The sequence below is a fragment of the Cnephaeus nilssonii genome, assembly GCF_951640355.1.
Source record: "Cnephaeus nilssonii genome assembly, chromosome: 3".
NCBI lineage: Eukaryota > Metazoa > Chordata > Mammalia > Chiroptera > Vespertilionidae > Cnephaeus > Cnephaeus nilssonii.
This window is the reverse complement of record NC_137074.1, coordinates 79,292,222-79,307,804: the sequence shown is the minus strand read 5'-3', so window position 1 is coordinate 79,307,804 and position 15,583 is coordinate 79,292,222. Positions and strand designations below refer to the sequence as shown.

At 38.8% G+C, this 15,583-nt stretch overlaps 1 protein-coding gene across 1 annotated transcript in view; it reads right to left on the bottom strand.

The window, feature by feature from the left end:
- Nucleotides 1-15,583, bottom strand: part of ADGRG7 (adhesion G protein-coupled receptor G7) — a 92,987-nt gene that overhangs the window by 51,769 nt on the left and 25,635 nt on the right. Inside the window, exons 2-8 of the mRNA XM_079766335.1 lie at nucleotides 11,962-12,075; nucleotides 10,573-10,677; nucleotides 10,018-10,130; nucleotides 7,622-7,771; nucleotides 6,301-6,398; nucleotides 1,331-1,470; nucleotides 1,108-1,215 (exon numbers count right to left, since the gene is read on the bottom strand). Coding sequence (XP_079622461.1) covers nucleotides 1,108-1,215; nucleotides 1,331-1,470; nucleotides 6,301-6,398; nucleotides 7,622-7,771; nucleotides 10,018-10,130; nucleotides 10,573-10,677; nucleotides 11,962-12,075 — 828 coding nt within the window. The remainder of the gene's footprint in view (nucleotides 1-1,107; nucleotides 1,216-1,330; nucleotides 1,471-6,300; nucleotides 6,399-7,621; nucleotides 7,772-10,017; nucleotides 10,131-10,572; nucleotides 10,678-11,961; nucleotides 12,076-15,583) is intronic.

The following is a 15,583-nucleotide window of genomic DNA, read 5'->3' as shown; positions in this document are numbered from 1 at the left end:
AACACAAACATAAATTTAGGTGTACTGAGACCTAAATGTAAACACTAAAAAACCCAGAAGAAAATATAGGAAACTATCATGGTGACTTTAGCATAGGGAAGGATTTCTCTTAAAAGGTGCCAATTATAGAGGAAAAGATTGATACGTTGCAAGTTAAAATTTGGGTATGACAGAAGACATTAAAAACAAGCAAGAGAAAAAAAGGTTATTCTCATACTTAATTCACTTTAACATATTAACTCTGTTAATAACTGTGAAATTAGTTTTTATAAGTAAACACAATATAAATTTAAAAAAAATAAGCAAAAGATAACTACAGACTGGAAAGAAGATATTTGCAACTTCTGTGACCCATAAAGATTTATTTACCAATTAGAATTATATAACCAATGAGGAATATAAATTTAGTCTTTCCAAAATAAGTTCATTCTAGCATTGTGTTTCTTTTACTTTTTTTTTTAGGGAGAAAATAAGTGTAAATGTGTATGTGTGGTTTGCATATTATTATTTTAAAAGAATCAGTCAAACTTTTTAAAGTATAAACATTTCAAGTTAGACATAAGAATTTCTGCAGGGTCATGTGCAAGAGGATAGAGAGCCCATGCTTGGCACAATATTAGTGAAAATAACTGAAAATTGTTACTAGTAAATGATGCCTGTGTCAATTACTTAAAATATCCCCAGCACAGAAGACATTAAAAACAAGCATACTGGGATTCATCCTAAACAGGTGTATAGGATGAATCCCAGTATGTGAGTGCCATGGACAGAGCTTGTGACTGAACATTTTTTTAATGTTTTGTTTTTTTTTAATGAGCCACATTAGCTAGATTTTTATTAGAAAACGGATTTGTGTCCATGGCCAGGGCATTTCAATTCTGCTATCCTCCAAAATATATTTGAAAAGGAAGAAAGAAGCAAAGTAATCATCTCTATGACCTAGAATCGTAGAGATTACCATAATCTGGAAGAGCTCTAACATACTCAAATGCAAATTATTCAGTGTGAAACTACGTAAACATTATTTTGCACTCAGTGATTTTAAAATTATTAATTCCATGAATTTGGGTGCATTTTTTTAAAAATATAACAGAGTTTGAGACCTACTTTTTGATGTATTGAGCCAGATCTGAAGTTCAGTCATTTTATCTGGATGAACACCGTCCTTCTCTGTATCTACATGTGTGGAACCAGAAAGAAGAGAATCGCTAGCTCCTATGAGAGGGAAAAAGTATATTTCAAAAGTCTACATTTTCGTGAATAAATCATTATTTATGGTTGGTAGCAGAATGCTCTCTGGTATTACAAGCACAGAAAACAAATAGCTCACCTCTCTTCACAGTGAAGAGAACACCTGTAGACCCCCCAGTGTCTTTTGGATGCAAAGGGACAGACTGTACTGCTATATTAGGGTTCACCACTGAATTATTGCCCAAAGACCAGGAATAATTCTCCATTTCGGCAATAAGCCTGCATAGAATAAAACATAACAATATGATAGTCAAGAGACTCATTGTAAAATCAGAGTTGTGTGTATGTTCTCTCCCATGTTCCAGTAGAAAGGTATGACCACAGAACTCATCAGATTGCAACATTAATGTAATCATCTAAAAATAACTGATTTCTTTAGCAGAATCTTCCTTTGTTATATACACCTTTTTTAAAAGCTCTGGTGGACTATCTCCATGAAGGGTACCTTCTACATTGATGCCAGAAGGCTGGAATGCTGGAATGACAAATTTCCCAATGGAAATAATCTTTATCATGCTGCTCTTCACAGAAGGATGGTGTTGCCACCCACCATTGGCCAGGCATGAGATTCTTGTTTCTCCAGTGGTAAGTCTCAATTTCCACTTATTCAACTCTCTCCTCTAACCCAAACCCTTTGGGATCCAAAGCATTTCTTGTAAGTTGTTCATTCCTGAGGTGACAGTTCATACGGAACTATGGAACAACAGAACTTTGAACTCATTGACCCATAACCAAATATTGCAGGTTTTCACAATGTTCTTTTCTATCTTGGATAAGTTCAAAAATAGATTAAATGAAAGTGGGAGGGAGTGAAGGGAACTTGTCAGTTTGTTTCCTATAAGAAATATTTGCATTATTTCTGTACTTGACAAAACAAAATCTCTATATATACGATAACTGGTTCAATCTAGTTTTGCCAGAAATTGAAGAATTTCATGAAAACATAAATTGCTCAAAATTTTAAATCTTTATATCTGCCACTAAAATATCTTTTCCCTTCCCCAAGAGAGATAAAAAAGAGAAATTTTACATTAAAACACTTTATAAAGAGAATGTGATAATCATTCATATGGAAAATTGAAGTTGGTTTCTCTGTTTCAAAGGTTTTACGTTAACAACATTTCCTGTAATTTCCAGCAATTTACACTATGTATTGCCCACTTAATAAATAACAATCTTACTCCAGAGCTGCTTTCAACCTAACAAGACTCCAACCTGCGAAGAACATAATTCATGCAGTTATTTAACCAACAATATCTGTTGAATACCTACTAAGGAGTTAGTGTTCCGGAAAACACTGGGAATACTAAGAGGAGCTCATGCGGGCATTTGAAGGACAAAGGGAAAGACTTACTAAATATATGGGGCGGGGGGCTGTTTGCCATGTTCAGAACCACTTTCAAAGGGTAGCTCTAGTCACAGCCACCTCTATTTGATTCTTTCTTCCTCTTGCCATAACTAATTGGATTACAAATGGGTGCCTGCCTCAGAATACCCAATCTGGAAGCTGGTCATCAACTTGATACAAAGGAGTAGAAAAAAACAATTAAATTTTTTCACTTAGGACTTTTCTATTTAGTACAGCAGTTATATTAGGAAAGTTATGGTTTAGAGGGGGACCAGAGAGAGCATTATATCATTTATAAGGACAAATACAAATTTAAAAGAAGAGGCTTAATTCTTCCTGTTGAAAATAAAGGAAGAAATTGTCCTCCCCTCCTTTTTCCTTGAACATTTTATTTTAGAAATGCTGCAAATAGTTTCTCCTCTCTTTGAAATGTAAATAAATTCTTTTGAAGACTACATTGGCATTTTGTCAGCTTTGACCTAGGAATGTCTTTCTCAAGGACACGAAAGCCATCTCTTTGAAATGTATTCATTAAGGCAGATAGTACCCAGTTTCTGTGGGAGAATGGGGGCCTAACTTCCTTGATTGGACATCTTGCTCCAACTTGCAAAACTACCTCCTGTAATAAGGATATGAGAAGTTTATATTTCCTCTGGATAAAGTCAATTAGCTTCCACAATGGTCACCTCACTTACCAGGTAATGTTATGATATCCTTTGTCTGACAAATAGTGCTGTCAAGTTCTCTTAATTGAGGACTAGTCATTGTTTATCTGAAAACATGTATGTACTGGGTTATATCTGTTAATTTATATAAGAGTGGTGAGATTCTTGTCTGTCTTTGCAAGCTCTTAGAGGTGTTCCTGTGGTGTGTTTCACACTCTGGTTTAGTGCTTATTCAATAATATAAGTGTTTTCTTTCTCTACTGCCTTTATAGAGAGCATTTCTGGGTTGGGACAATTTTTTTTTTTCTATTTCCCCAACATCATGAACAGGATTAAATTATTAGAAAGGGGAAACTAGAAGTAAAGATATAAAGTTTATTTGATGTTTATTATAAAGACATGACTTTTTTTTTTTAAGACTTATATATATGTCAGGTATTATGCTAGTGATTTACATACTTCATCTCATTTGAGCTTCACAAAAACCCTACTGAAGTAAAATCCAAAATTATTCCCATATCACCTTGAAGAATCTGAAGCTCTTCAAAGAGATATGAAGTAATTCAGCCAAAATCAATGAATAACAACACTAAGATATGAACCCAAGATTGTCTGACTCCAAAGGCTATTGTTCCAGAGGGAAGACCCACAAACTCCTCTATTGAGACCTTCAAAGCTGCCTTGAGGCCTTGCCACCCTCCGGCTCCATTATAATTCTGTTCTTAGATTCCCAGGAGATTCCACATGCCTCTTTACAATAAAGCTGAAATGGATTCCTTCTTCCCTGACACTCTCCTCTTTTGTACTCTCACTCTCTACACTTTTCTTACTAAGTGTAGAAAGGGAGCTCAGAAGCTTAAGGATACAAAGAAGAAACTATAAATGAAGAAAACAAAGTGAGATGGAAGACTGAGGCCTGGTGCCTCTGAGGAGACTCGGGGGATGGAGTTTGGAAAAGAAGAGTTGCTCCAAGCAGCAATTAGTTTCCTTTCCTGGGGAGAGAAGAAAGTGAGAGATGACCTCTGACGGCAGCTCATCAAGAATATTCTCCTCAGGAGGGCTAAGGGGTTGGTGACCTGGCCTTGGGACTGGAGACTGAGATGAAATGAAGGAACTGAGTCCACAGGACTTACGTAAAGATCCCATGAAAGAAGGTAAACTGATAGACCATGATTAGAAAGACAAACTAGAAATTTAGAGTGGGAGAAAGGAGGGATTGAGTGTGGTTATATTATTTCATATTTCAATGTGTTCTATATTTAAAATTGTCATTTATCCTCTAACTACTTCCTTTGTAGCCATTTGGATATTACACACAAAATTATTTTTTTCTCCATGTCTTAAGCCAGTAAAATTCATAATTATTTATTGTAAAGTTTCTCATCTGCATCATGATCTGTGACTTTCTCAGCCAAGTCCTACATCTCAACCTCAGGTACCAAAAGCATCCACTACTCTCCTTTCCCTCTAGCAAGACTGCAAACACAGAGCCTCAGCTCTGAAGGGACTCAGTCTCCACGTTCCCTCAACAAAGACTCTGGTCACTTCCTTCTCCAGCTTCAAGAAAAATGGGAGTGGCTCTAGCTGGTTTTGCTCAGTGGATAGAACATTGGGCTGTGGACTGAAGGGTCCTGGGTTTGATTCCAGTCAAGGGCTTGTACCTCAGTTGCAGGCTAGATCCCCGGCCCTGGTTGGGCTGTGTGCAAAGGCAACCAATCATTGTGTCTCTCTCACATCGATGTTTCTCTCTCTCTCTCTCTCTCTCTCTCTCTCTCTCTCTCTCTCTCTCTCTCTCTCTTTCTCTCTCTCTCTCTCTCTTGCTTCCACTCTCTCTAAAAACCAATGGAAAAATATCCTTAGGTAAGGATTTTTTTTAAAAAAAAAGGGAGTAACCACACTCCTAGAAATTTGAAGTCATACAACACACCAGTTAAACTGTTTGCACACCCTCTCTCAATTATAATCTTTTGAATGTTCTATTTCATGCTTTTGTTCTTTTTCTACTTTAAAGACTCAACACAAGATAGGTACTGATTATAATAATTAGAAAATTGAGAATTATTTGTAGGAATTTATTCCAACAAAATAATGTCTCATGCAAACTAGAATGTTGATTATTCAAAATATCAAAACACTTAAAGGAATCTAAATGTCCAGTGGCAGAGAACTTCTTAAATAAAAATTCACTCCTTTATGCAATAATGTAGATGTATAGATATTTATATAAAAATGTTTATATACTATTAAGTGACAAAAAACAAGTTATAAATCAATAGATTATGTAATGTAATGCATATACAGAGAAAACATTTTATAAGAATATACAGTATATCAACAGGTTAATAAAGGCAGAATGATTTTTTAAAATTTTCTCATCTATATATTTTTTATTTTTCCATAATGAGCATGCATATTTACTTAAATTTTAAAAGAGTTAATAAGACTATATATAAGATAAAAAACACACATAGTGAATCCTAATGGGAGGCTTCTATGAATAAAGTACGTGAGTTTAAGTTTAAATATACAACCCAAAGAAATCCAGAACATAGGAGTCAAGAAGAAAGAAAACAGGTATAGAGTTGGATCCCTTTTGTTGTCCAATGTAACCATGGGAAAGGTTAATTGAAATACACCAGGATCTTGGGGAGGGCTGAGTTGTGGGTGGGAGGCTACCAATGTGTCTTACAAAGTTATGCTGTTATTTGCAGCTCTGTAAACTGAGAAAAGAGCATGAGGCGCTCCTGCTGTGCATGCTGGCTGCCAGTTGGGCATACCAAACGGAGGCTAGTAAAACAAGTTCTAATCTAAATCATCCCAGGTACTCTCTATCCATGGCCACACCTGGAACCAGGAGTTAACTCCATCTAGTCACTGAAGATCAGTAGAAGGCCAAGGTTTTAGTCTGCATCCCGTAGGAATCAGCCAGTGAGTACATCCATGAGAGAAATAAAGACATTTCTATTAATGCTTTTAACCTAGGAAAGTAAACAGCACTTTGTCAGGTTTTTCTTTCCAAATTGGAATTGTGCTTACGTTGAAAAGGCCTTTTCATCTTTACCAACAGCTTCTTGAAAAACCTTTTCACTGGCATCTAGAAGTTGACTCACTGTTGTGACAGCATCTATTTTTGCCTGCCGGGAAGAAGACACCAGTCATCACAGAGGACATCCTCATGACCTTCATTAGCATGGATTATTATGGTATCAAGTGAAACTGAAGGCTTAGTTTTCTATCTACAGAAGATGGCAGAGAGAATAAAGATAAGGCACAGTGAAAATATAAATTAAGGCAGTCAATTAGAAGGCGTAGGTCTCTGAATTTGACCTCAGAGCAAGGTCTTCACAGAACCTCCACCGCATCCCCAAGAACACAAAAGCCGATGCTCGGATACACATGCAGAAACAAACTAAGAAGGGCTTTAATTGTCAGAACATCACAGCTTACAATATTTAATATAACTTACTAGCTACACCTAGTGTAACTATTAGAGTTAGTAAAATTATTTCTAGTTTTATTACAATTAAAAACATCAGAAGTACATTGGAAAGGATCTCTGGGCATTTAGTTACTGTTTAACTGCTCTCTTTGGGATTATTAATATTCTTCTTTCTTTACTGGCTAATCCTTCCACAAATTCTACATTTGGAGGTCATTATTTTTCAATTCCATTTTTATTAACTTGTAATTTTAATCTCCCTTAATTTCTAAAGGAGCTAGGATAACATAAAATCATTTTTTGAAATAAAACATTTAAAGAGAAGAGAAAAATATATATTTCAGGCAATGCTGATATTCAACTGGTAAACACTGGGTTAGTCCATTTTGGCGGCTTACAGCCTGTTTGACCAGTACCCAAGCTGTGCCAATTGGTAAATGTTGACTATAGTTCTTGTCTTCAGGTACCAGAGTTTAGCAGTTTATAGTATCAGAAATGTAAACTAAGCCTACGATTTTTAAAAGCTAAAACTAAAATGCAAATATGCTTTGCAGGAAGAGATCAGTTTAAAACATCATGTTCCAAAGTGAGTTCCGTGGAACACCATTTCACCAGTTACTTGGAACTGAATAGGGATGCTGAGGCCAAATGCAGTGGGCAAACATATTAATAAGATGAAACAGATTTGATTGTTATAGACTTTCCAGATTTAACATGGTAATGATCAGTGTGACTACCCTCAAAGAGAATATTTGGACAAAGAGCCCTCTATTTCTTTGAGCATCTCTCAGAAAGAGTACTCTGCAAAATGGTTCTAAGCAACCTAAATCATGCCCAAGTCCTGGAATAAGGAATGTAGTTTGGGATGAGTTTCTTTCTTTCTTCCCCTCCCTTTTCAAAAAACCTTGTGAGTTTTACCTGAGGTGATGCATTCCTGGATGTGTTGAAGATCTGTCCAACCACTTTAGTAGCAGAAGTGATTTTGTTAGCATTTAAATTATCGATATTAGATGTTAAAATCTGGACTTCTTTAGAAATAATTGAAGAATTTGTTGATATACTATCTATCTGTTAAAAAAACACAAAAACAAAACCTCACTTTTTACAACTACATCTAAACATTTCAAGCAACTACAAATGAATGAGCTGGAATTTAGTTGAGCCTCCAATCTCCTCGATCCCCACTTAGTTTTTCATTATCTGTTTCTTTTCTTGTATAACTTGTATAACAATTGTAATCTTATATAACAATTCTATGCTGTTGCATATAATAATTTTTAAATGGATTTGTATGTTATGTATTTTTCATTTTATTTTCTAAGTTATTCATTTTTATTGTATTGTACAAGATTATTGGTCTACAGTGGGTTGGAAATTTTAAAACTAGCTTTTCAGCACAGATAGTGTGGGCAGCACTGACCTAGACAACCTCAGGTACCAACTGGCCCCCAGGCTCTGCTGTGCACTTACAACATGCAAATCCTGTCATTAGTGGGGCTGGAGGTCCTCTCTCTCTCTCTCTCTCTCTCTCTCTCTCTCTCTCTCTCAGTCTTTCGCTAGATGGCAGCATATCATTTCAAAAATCAAACGAAGGTCACAGGCTATTCAAGCTTGGGAAAGAGTTGGAAGCAATATCCCATCAGTAGACAGTAACAATGCTCTCATTCCATATCCAGGTCCCTGCTACATGCTAGGCACTGCTAAATGTTTTACAGGTGTCACTACATTTAATCTGCAAAACAGCACTGAGTTGAGCATTCTCATGCCTATTTAAAGCCTTGGAGAGGATAAGGAGCTCACCCACAGTTCATGCAGCTTAGAAGTGGCAGAGCTAATAGTCAAACACTGTTTTGTCAGATTCCAGAACATGAAGTCTTTCCCACAATCCGTGTGGCTGGCACAACCTATGTGGTTGGCACCACCTCCACATCCTCCTACCACTCCTACTCCCACCTCCACCCCTGCCCATGTATAAATAGGGAGTCGATAGGGTTCAGTGTGGACTTTAAAATAAAAAGCAGCACCATCATTTTTGGCCGTGACTCATCAGGCAAAATTCTGCACTTCTCAGAACCACAGTTTCCTCATCTATAAAATGAGTACATTCATACTTATCTACTGGGGTGTTACAGGATTAAATAAGATAAAGCAGCATATGTAAAATGTTCAGCACAGCACTTAGCATGCAGTCAGTGCTCAATAATGAGTGTTATTAGCTATAATTATATATAATATTGGATAACACCTAGCTCTCAGAGGTTCTATAAAAATTAAATGAGATAACATGTAGCAGGCCGGGCACCTAGAAGAAAGAGAAGTTTCCTCTTCTACCCTTGTTTGGCCCCAGGTGTTAGCATTTGCATTTGGGTATCTCCTTAGTCAAAATAATTTAATTTGCATGAAAAAAACATTTACTTAGATGTACTTCCCATTTTACCTGCTCATGGATACAGCCCTGAAACTCTCATCGGGTTCTGGAGTTTCCTGTCTCAAAAGGCCTCATAGTTTTTCCTCTGTGTTCTGGTCCAATAGACCCTTAAAATACCTTCCTTTTTTAAAAATACATTTTTATTTATTTCAAAGAAAGGGAGAGAGAGATAGAAGCATCAATGATGAGAGAGAATCATTGATTGGCTGCCTCCTGCATGCCCCCTACTGGAGATCAAGCCCGAAACCTGGGCATGTGCCCTGACCTGGTTCATGGGTCAACGCTTAACCACTGAGCAACACTGGCCAGGCAAAATACCTTCATTTTTGGTCTCAAATGTCAGGGATCTGTTTTGGTCAAAACTTCACTGGCTTAAAAATGATGAGGTCATTTTAAATGTGCTATAGATTTTGGCTGAAATTTGCAGAACCAACATGTTCAGCTAGTCTTTTTTACAAATAGATGTCAACTTAAAAAAATAAAGGCTTTAGCCCTGTCTGGTGTTGTTCAGTGGTTAGAGCGTCGGCCAGCACACTGAAGAGTCTCAGATTCCATTTTTCAGTCAAGGACACTTACCTGGGTTGCAGGTTCATTCCCAGCCCTGGTAGGGGTGAGAGGGGGAGGTAACCAAAGGATGTGTCTCTCTCACATCAACGTTTCTCTCTCTCTCTCTCACTCCCCCCCCCCCCCCCCCCCGCAATCCCTTCTCCATCCCTTCTACTCTCTCTAAAAATCAATGGGAAAAAAATCCTCAGGTGAGGATTAACAACAACAACAAAGGTTTAGTTACTAGTTTTTGCTATTTCTAATTTGAACATTTTAAAAAGCATTGATTTGACCATTGGGTTTTTTTCCGGTTGCCTATCACATGAGCCATAGGGCCTACCTCCTCCACCAGGATTTCCAGATTTATATTGCAATTTCCTTCTGTCGCATTTTGTAATTCTATTTCTCCATCTTCAGTAAGATTGCACAGCCGGGTTGCTCTTGGACTGCCCGCTTTAACAAAAAGAAAAAGACAAAGAGCGTTTGCAAAGATGGCCACAGCAACTACATGCTCCTGTGTATGTGTCCCTTCACAGATATGGCGTAAACCAATAGTGTAACTAATTGTTTACATTGAGACGAATTATATACCTTAAGAAGCAGATGTGAACCTTATCAAACTCCGGAGACAGAATAAGCTGGAAAAATAAACCAATCGAAGACACAGTAAAAGGAATGTACAGCTGATCCATAGTAAGGTTTTCAGAAAAATTAGGATTATGTGAGGTGACACCCTAAACTTTGAACATTGGCATCATAAAAGGGAGCCAAACCCTCTACAAAGCCTTCCTTGATGCCTCTTCGAGGAACCTGACACGAGCTGGAGGGATGATAGGTATAACCAGCATAGTGATTTGTATGCCTAAACAAGGAAGCCGTTTAGAAAAACACATACCATTTGGAGTGTCCTTGCCACATGTTTCCAAGGAAGGTCCATATCTTCCCACTGCAATTTTGCCAAAAGTAAAATTCCCATAGGTACTGTTTCCACAGAAATTAACTACAATAAAAAGAAAATTTTTTTTCATTTTAAATTATACTTTTCAAATTTCAAAACAGATAAAAGTCAAAATTCAAAACTTAGCCAGTATAATTTAAAGGGTAATAGACAATTTATAGGACTCAGTGGCCCACCAAGAACTTCATACTTTCTTTCTTTTTGAAAAGAAAAAATACGTTTTTATTAATGAGAGAGAGAGAGAGAGAGAGAGAGAGAGAGAGAGAGGAAGCGAGAGGGACAGATAGATAGAAACACTGATGAGAGAGAACCATTGAGACGATATGTAATATGCCTGGCAATTAGAAGAACCACATACAGATAAGTTTCCCCTTCCGCTTCCTTTGTGCCTATAATCCGGGCTTGTGCCCTGATGGGGAATCTGATGAACTCTTGGTTCCTAGGTCTATGCTCAACCACTGAGCAACACTGGCTGGGCAAGAACTTCATACTTTCTTATCTGGTTATTTCCATTAAGATAACTAGTATGTTAGATAACAGGTTCCAGTTAAAATGTGCACAATATGTGACTTGCCAGAGGTGGGATGTGATCACTAACACATCAGCAAGAATAATGTATCAAATTAGTTGAAATCTTGAAAACCTCGAGTGGCAAAGAGCATCATGAGGATGTGGTCAAAGCAAAAAAGCCGAAATCGTGTGTATGTGGAATATGCTGGCTGGTAGGAGTGTAACAAATGGTGGGAGTGTGTTCCTGGAACCCTGGATCCTAAGCAGAGTGCTGAGATGCACACTGCAGATCAACAAGTGATGCTGAACTTCGATCTTGAGAGACCTTTGATTGAAGTCAAACCACTAAATTAATAACATCTCTTTAAGAGAAAGGAAGAAAAGACAAAAATTTCCTCCAAGTATATACCCTTGTAGCTAGAAAGATGCATCATGATTTCAGAAAAAGTTAAATGTGTTAAAATTGTGATATTTGAAATGATGTGATATGGCTTATCACCAGTTGAAGGACCTGCAAAAACAATTTCACCCATTACTCTGTATTAGACACTGCATCCAGACGGAAAAGCAGTGTCGAGTTTACAGAGAAACTTGATAGTTGGGAAACAGACAAGGTGTATCAAACATACAGGTAAGTAGCCCGAGAAGAAAACTCAACTCTTGCTATCCAGCTAACAAATACATCTTAAAGCCATCATCATTATGCTCTTTGTTACTATAATCACTAACAGAAGCTTTGAAAAACTTTGCTGCTGTCTTTAGTAACACAAGAGTCACCTAAACCTCACTCCTTAGTATTATCCAAAAAAAACTTACCTATTGTACATCTCAGTCCTTTCCACTCTTCTGGACAATGACATGTGCCATTTTGCCAGGTTCCACTGTTCCTGCAGTCCCCTTTAAAAGTGCTTTCTGTGGGGGTAGCTGTTTCTTAAAAAAACAACAAATAACAGAATAATATGTAAAGTGGCTGTTTGGTATCTCCCTTTGGTTTTGTGACCTTTAATTTCCATCTGTAAAATTATTGCTTTGAGTAGTATTGCTGAGATATATTCTTTGTAATATCATTACAGGGTAAAGAATGCTAACTAGACATCACAGATACAAAAAAACCATACTTGAAAGACACAACACGTTGACTAAGATGATGAGGATCTACTTAGGGAAACATAATATAGATGACAGATAGATGATAGCTAGCTAAATAGATGATAGATAGATAGATAGATAGATAGATAGATAGATAGATAGATAGATAGATAAAATTAGGTAGGCAAACCAACCAACTCAACACTCAAATTTGTAAGATCTGTCGGAACATAGAAGAGAGATGTTGAGGACAGAGGTAACCTATCCAAGGAACACTTTTCAGAAGAGGTGTTATTTGAATTGAGTTTTAAGACTAAATCTAGAAAAGCCAAATGCAAATGGATAGCCCAAGAAGGCAGGATGCAAAGTACAAAATACAAAAACATGGAAAGTTCTGATATGTCCAAGGAACAGAGAAAAACATAATATATATCAAGAGCACAGGTTCTATGTGGAGTAATAGCAGGATATAGATTGGATTATGAGTGGTCGTATAGACCAAGCCAAGTGGATTTAATCCTACAGGAGTTTAGAGAGATCCTGAAACAAGTGAGCAACATAATGAGGAATGCTTTTCTAGGACGATACCTCAAGCAATATGGGAAGTGACTGAGGCAAGTAAAACCTGTTAAATGAGGACCTAATATAAAGCAGTAGCTCTATGAAGGTTATGTGTCAATAGATTCAGGAAGCATACCTGAGATAGGATTATTACGATCTACTGACTGGTTAGTTTGGGTTGGGGACACTGGGGTCTTGAAATTTGAAGACAAGGATGATGAACAAATTAACTAAGCTTAAGAATACAGGAAGAAGGAGTTCCATTTCCAATAATGATGGAGTAGATTGTACCATATTAACCCTCCCACAGATAACCATTTTAAACTCCGGACAAAAGTAAAACCAACAAATTACTAGAGGACATGGGATAACAATGAAAAGCAGACAAAATCTGAACAATATTCCAAGTTTACACAGTCTTCCCACTAAGGGCACTGCCCAGTCATACAGCAGGCGTGGCTGAAAATCCAGCAGAAAGCTAGTCTTAATGGGTTGAGGTGTGAAAGGAACCTGTTTGGGGTTACCATAACAATTGGAAATTGAAGGGAGATAGTCTAGAATGGAGGAAGCCATATAGAAGAAAGGCTCAAAGTATATGTGTGAATTTCCCTCAACTCTAGGGAGGAAAAATGTCTTAAAAAATGAAGAGCTCTTCAGGGACGTATGGGACAATGTCAAGCAGTCATATATATATATATATACACTGAGTGGCCAGATTATTATGATCTCTGAATGCATAATAATCTGGCCACTCAGTGTGTGTGTGTGTGTATGTGTGTGTGTGTGTGTGTGTGTGTGTGTGTGTGTGTGTGTATATATATATATATATATATATATATATTTATACACATGTGTATATATATATATACTAGAGGCCCAGTGCATGATTGAATCATGCACGTGTAGGGTCCCATACACGCTTTCGCTTTTCGCGGTGGATCTGGGTGCCTGTCCGCTGGTGCCGGAGCAGACAGGCACCCAGCTCCCCCACTTTTGATGGTCTGCGGCCGCTGAGGGGGGCTACCCTGCTGTTGAGAGGCGCAGGGGGCGCCCCCTGCGCCTCTCAACAGCAGGGTAGCCCCCCTCAGTGGCAGCAGATCCGTGCCTCTCAATGGCCCCAGCCACGCTCCGCCCCCGCCGTGCCGCGCTCCGCCGTGCTCCGCCCCCGCCGGCCCCGCCGCGCTCCGCCCCCGCCGGCCCCGCCGCGCTCCGCCCCCGCCGGCCCCGCCGCGCTCCGCCCCCGCCGCGCCGCGCTCCGCCTCCGCCCCGCCGCGCTCCGCCCCCGCCCCGCCGCGCTCCGCCCCAGCCACGCTCCGCCCCGCCCTGCCGCGCTCCGACCCCGCCGCGCCGCGCTCCGCCCCCGCCGCGCCGCGCTCCGCCCCCGCCGCGCCGCGCTCCGCCCCCGCCGCCATCTTTGTTGGGTAATTTGCATACTCGCCCTGATTGGCTGGTGGGCGTGGCTTTGGCTGGTGGGCGTGGCTTGGGTGTAGCGAAGGTGCGGTCAATTTGCATATTACTGTTTTATAAGGTAAGATATATATACACATATATATGTATACACACACACACACACACACACACACACACATACTAGAGGCTCCTTGCATGAAGAGATTCTTCCCTTGGCTTTCAGCACCAGTTTTCCTCTGGCACCTGGGACCCAGGCCTTGGCTCCAGCCAGAGTATGCCATCTTTGTGTTCGCTGCTTCGCTACAGACTCAGGCCAGAGTCTGCCATCTTCATCTTCGCTGCAGACTCCAGAGTCTGCAGTCTTTGTCTTCCCTGCACCCGAGTGTCGCTCCTGTAGATCCCTTCACCCCCCACCCTACCTCTCATAGCAGGTGTCCTGCCCCGCCCAGCCACTCTGCACCTGGGGCAGCTGGGTGGCCGCCATCTTTGTCCTTCTAATTTGCATATTCCCTCCTGATTGGCTGGTGGGTGTAGCGGAGTGATGGTAAATCTGCATGTTTCTTTTTTATTAATATATATATATATATATATATATATATATATATATATATATATATATATATATGTTAGAGGCCCAGTGCATGAATTCGTGCATGGGTGGGGTCCAGCCAGCCTGGCCAGGGGGAAGGGACATGGGCAGTTGGCTGGCCTGCCTGCTGGTCAAACTCCTGGTCGAGGAGACAATTTGCATATTAGCCTTTTATTATATAGGATATACACTGAGTAGCCAGATTATTATGCGTTCAGAGATCATAATAATCTGGCCACTCAGTGTATATATGCAATTGGAGTTGCAGAGAGGAGAAGAGATGGAATTGGGTAGATAAAATATCTGAAGTAATAATGGTCAAAATTTTTCAAATTTGGCTAAGAACTTTAACCTATAGATCCAAGAAACTCAGTTAAGCACAAACAAAATAAATACAAGGAAATCTACACTTAGACACATCATGATCAAACTACTAAAACTCAGAGGTAGGAGAAAATCCTGAAAGCAACCAACTACTGACCTGGATAATTTTACTAGTGTATTAGGGAAGAAATAATGCCAGTCTTATATATACCCTTTCAGAAAATAAAAAAAAGGAATAACGTTTCCAAATATTTCATAATCCTAGGATAACTCTGATACTAAAATATGACATAACAAGTAAATGAAATTACATACCAATTAACCTCATTTATATAGATGCAAAAATCCTTCAAAAATAGTAGTAAATTAAATCCAGCAATATATAAAATCTGTGATGCATCATGACCAAGTGATATTTATACCAGGAGTGCAAGATTGGTTTAACAATAGAAAATCAATTCGTTT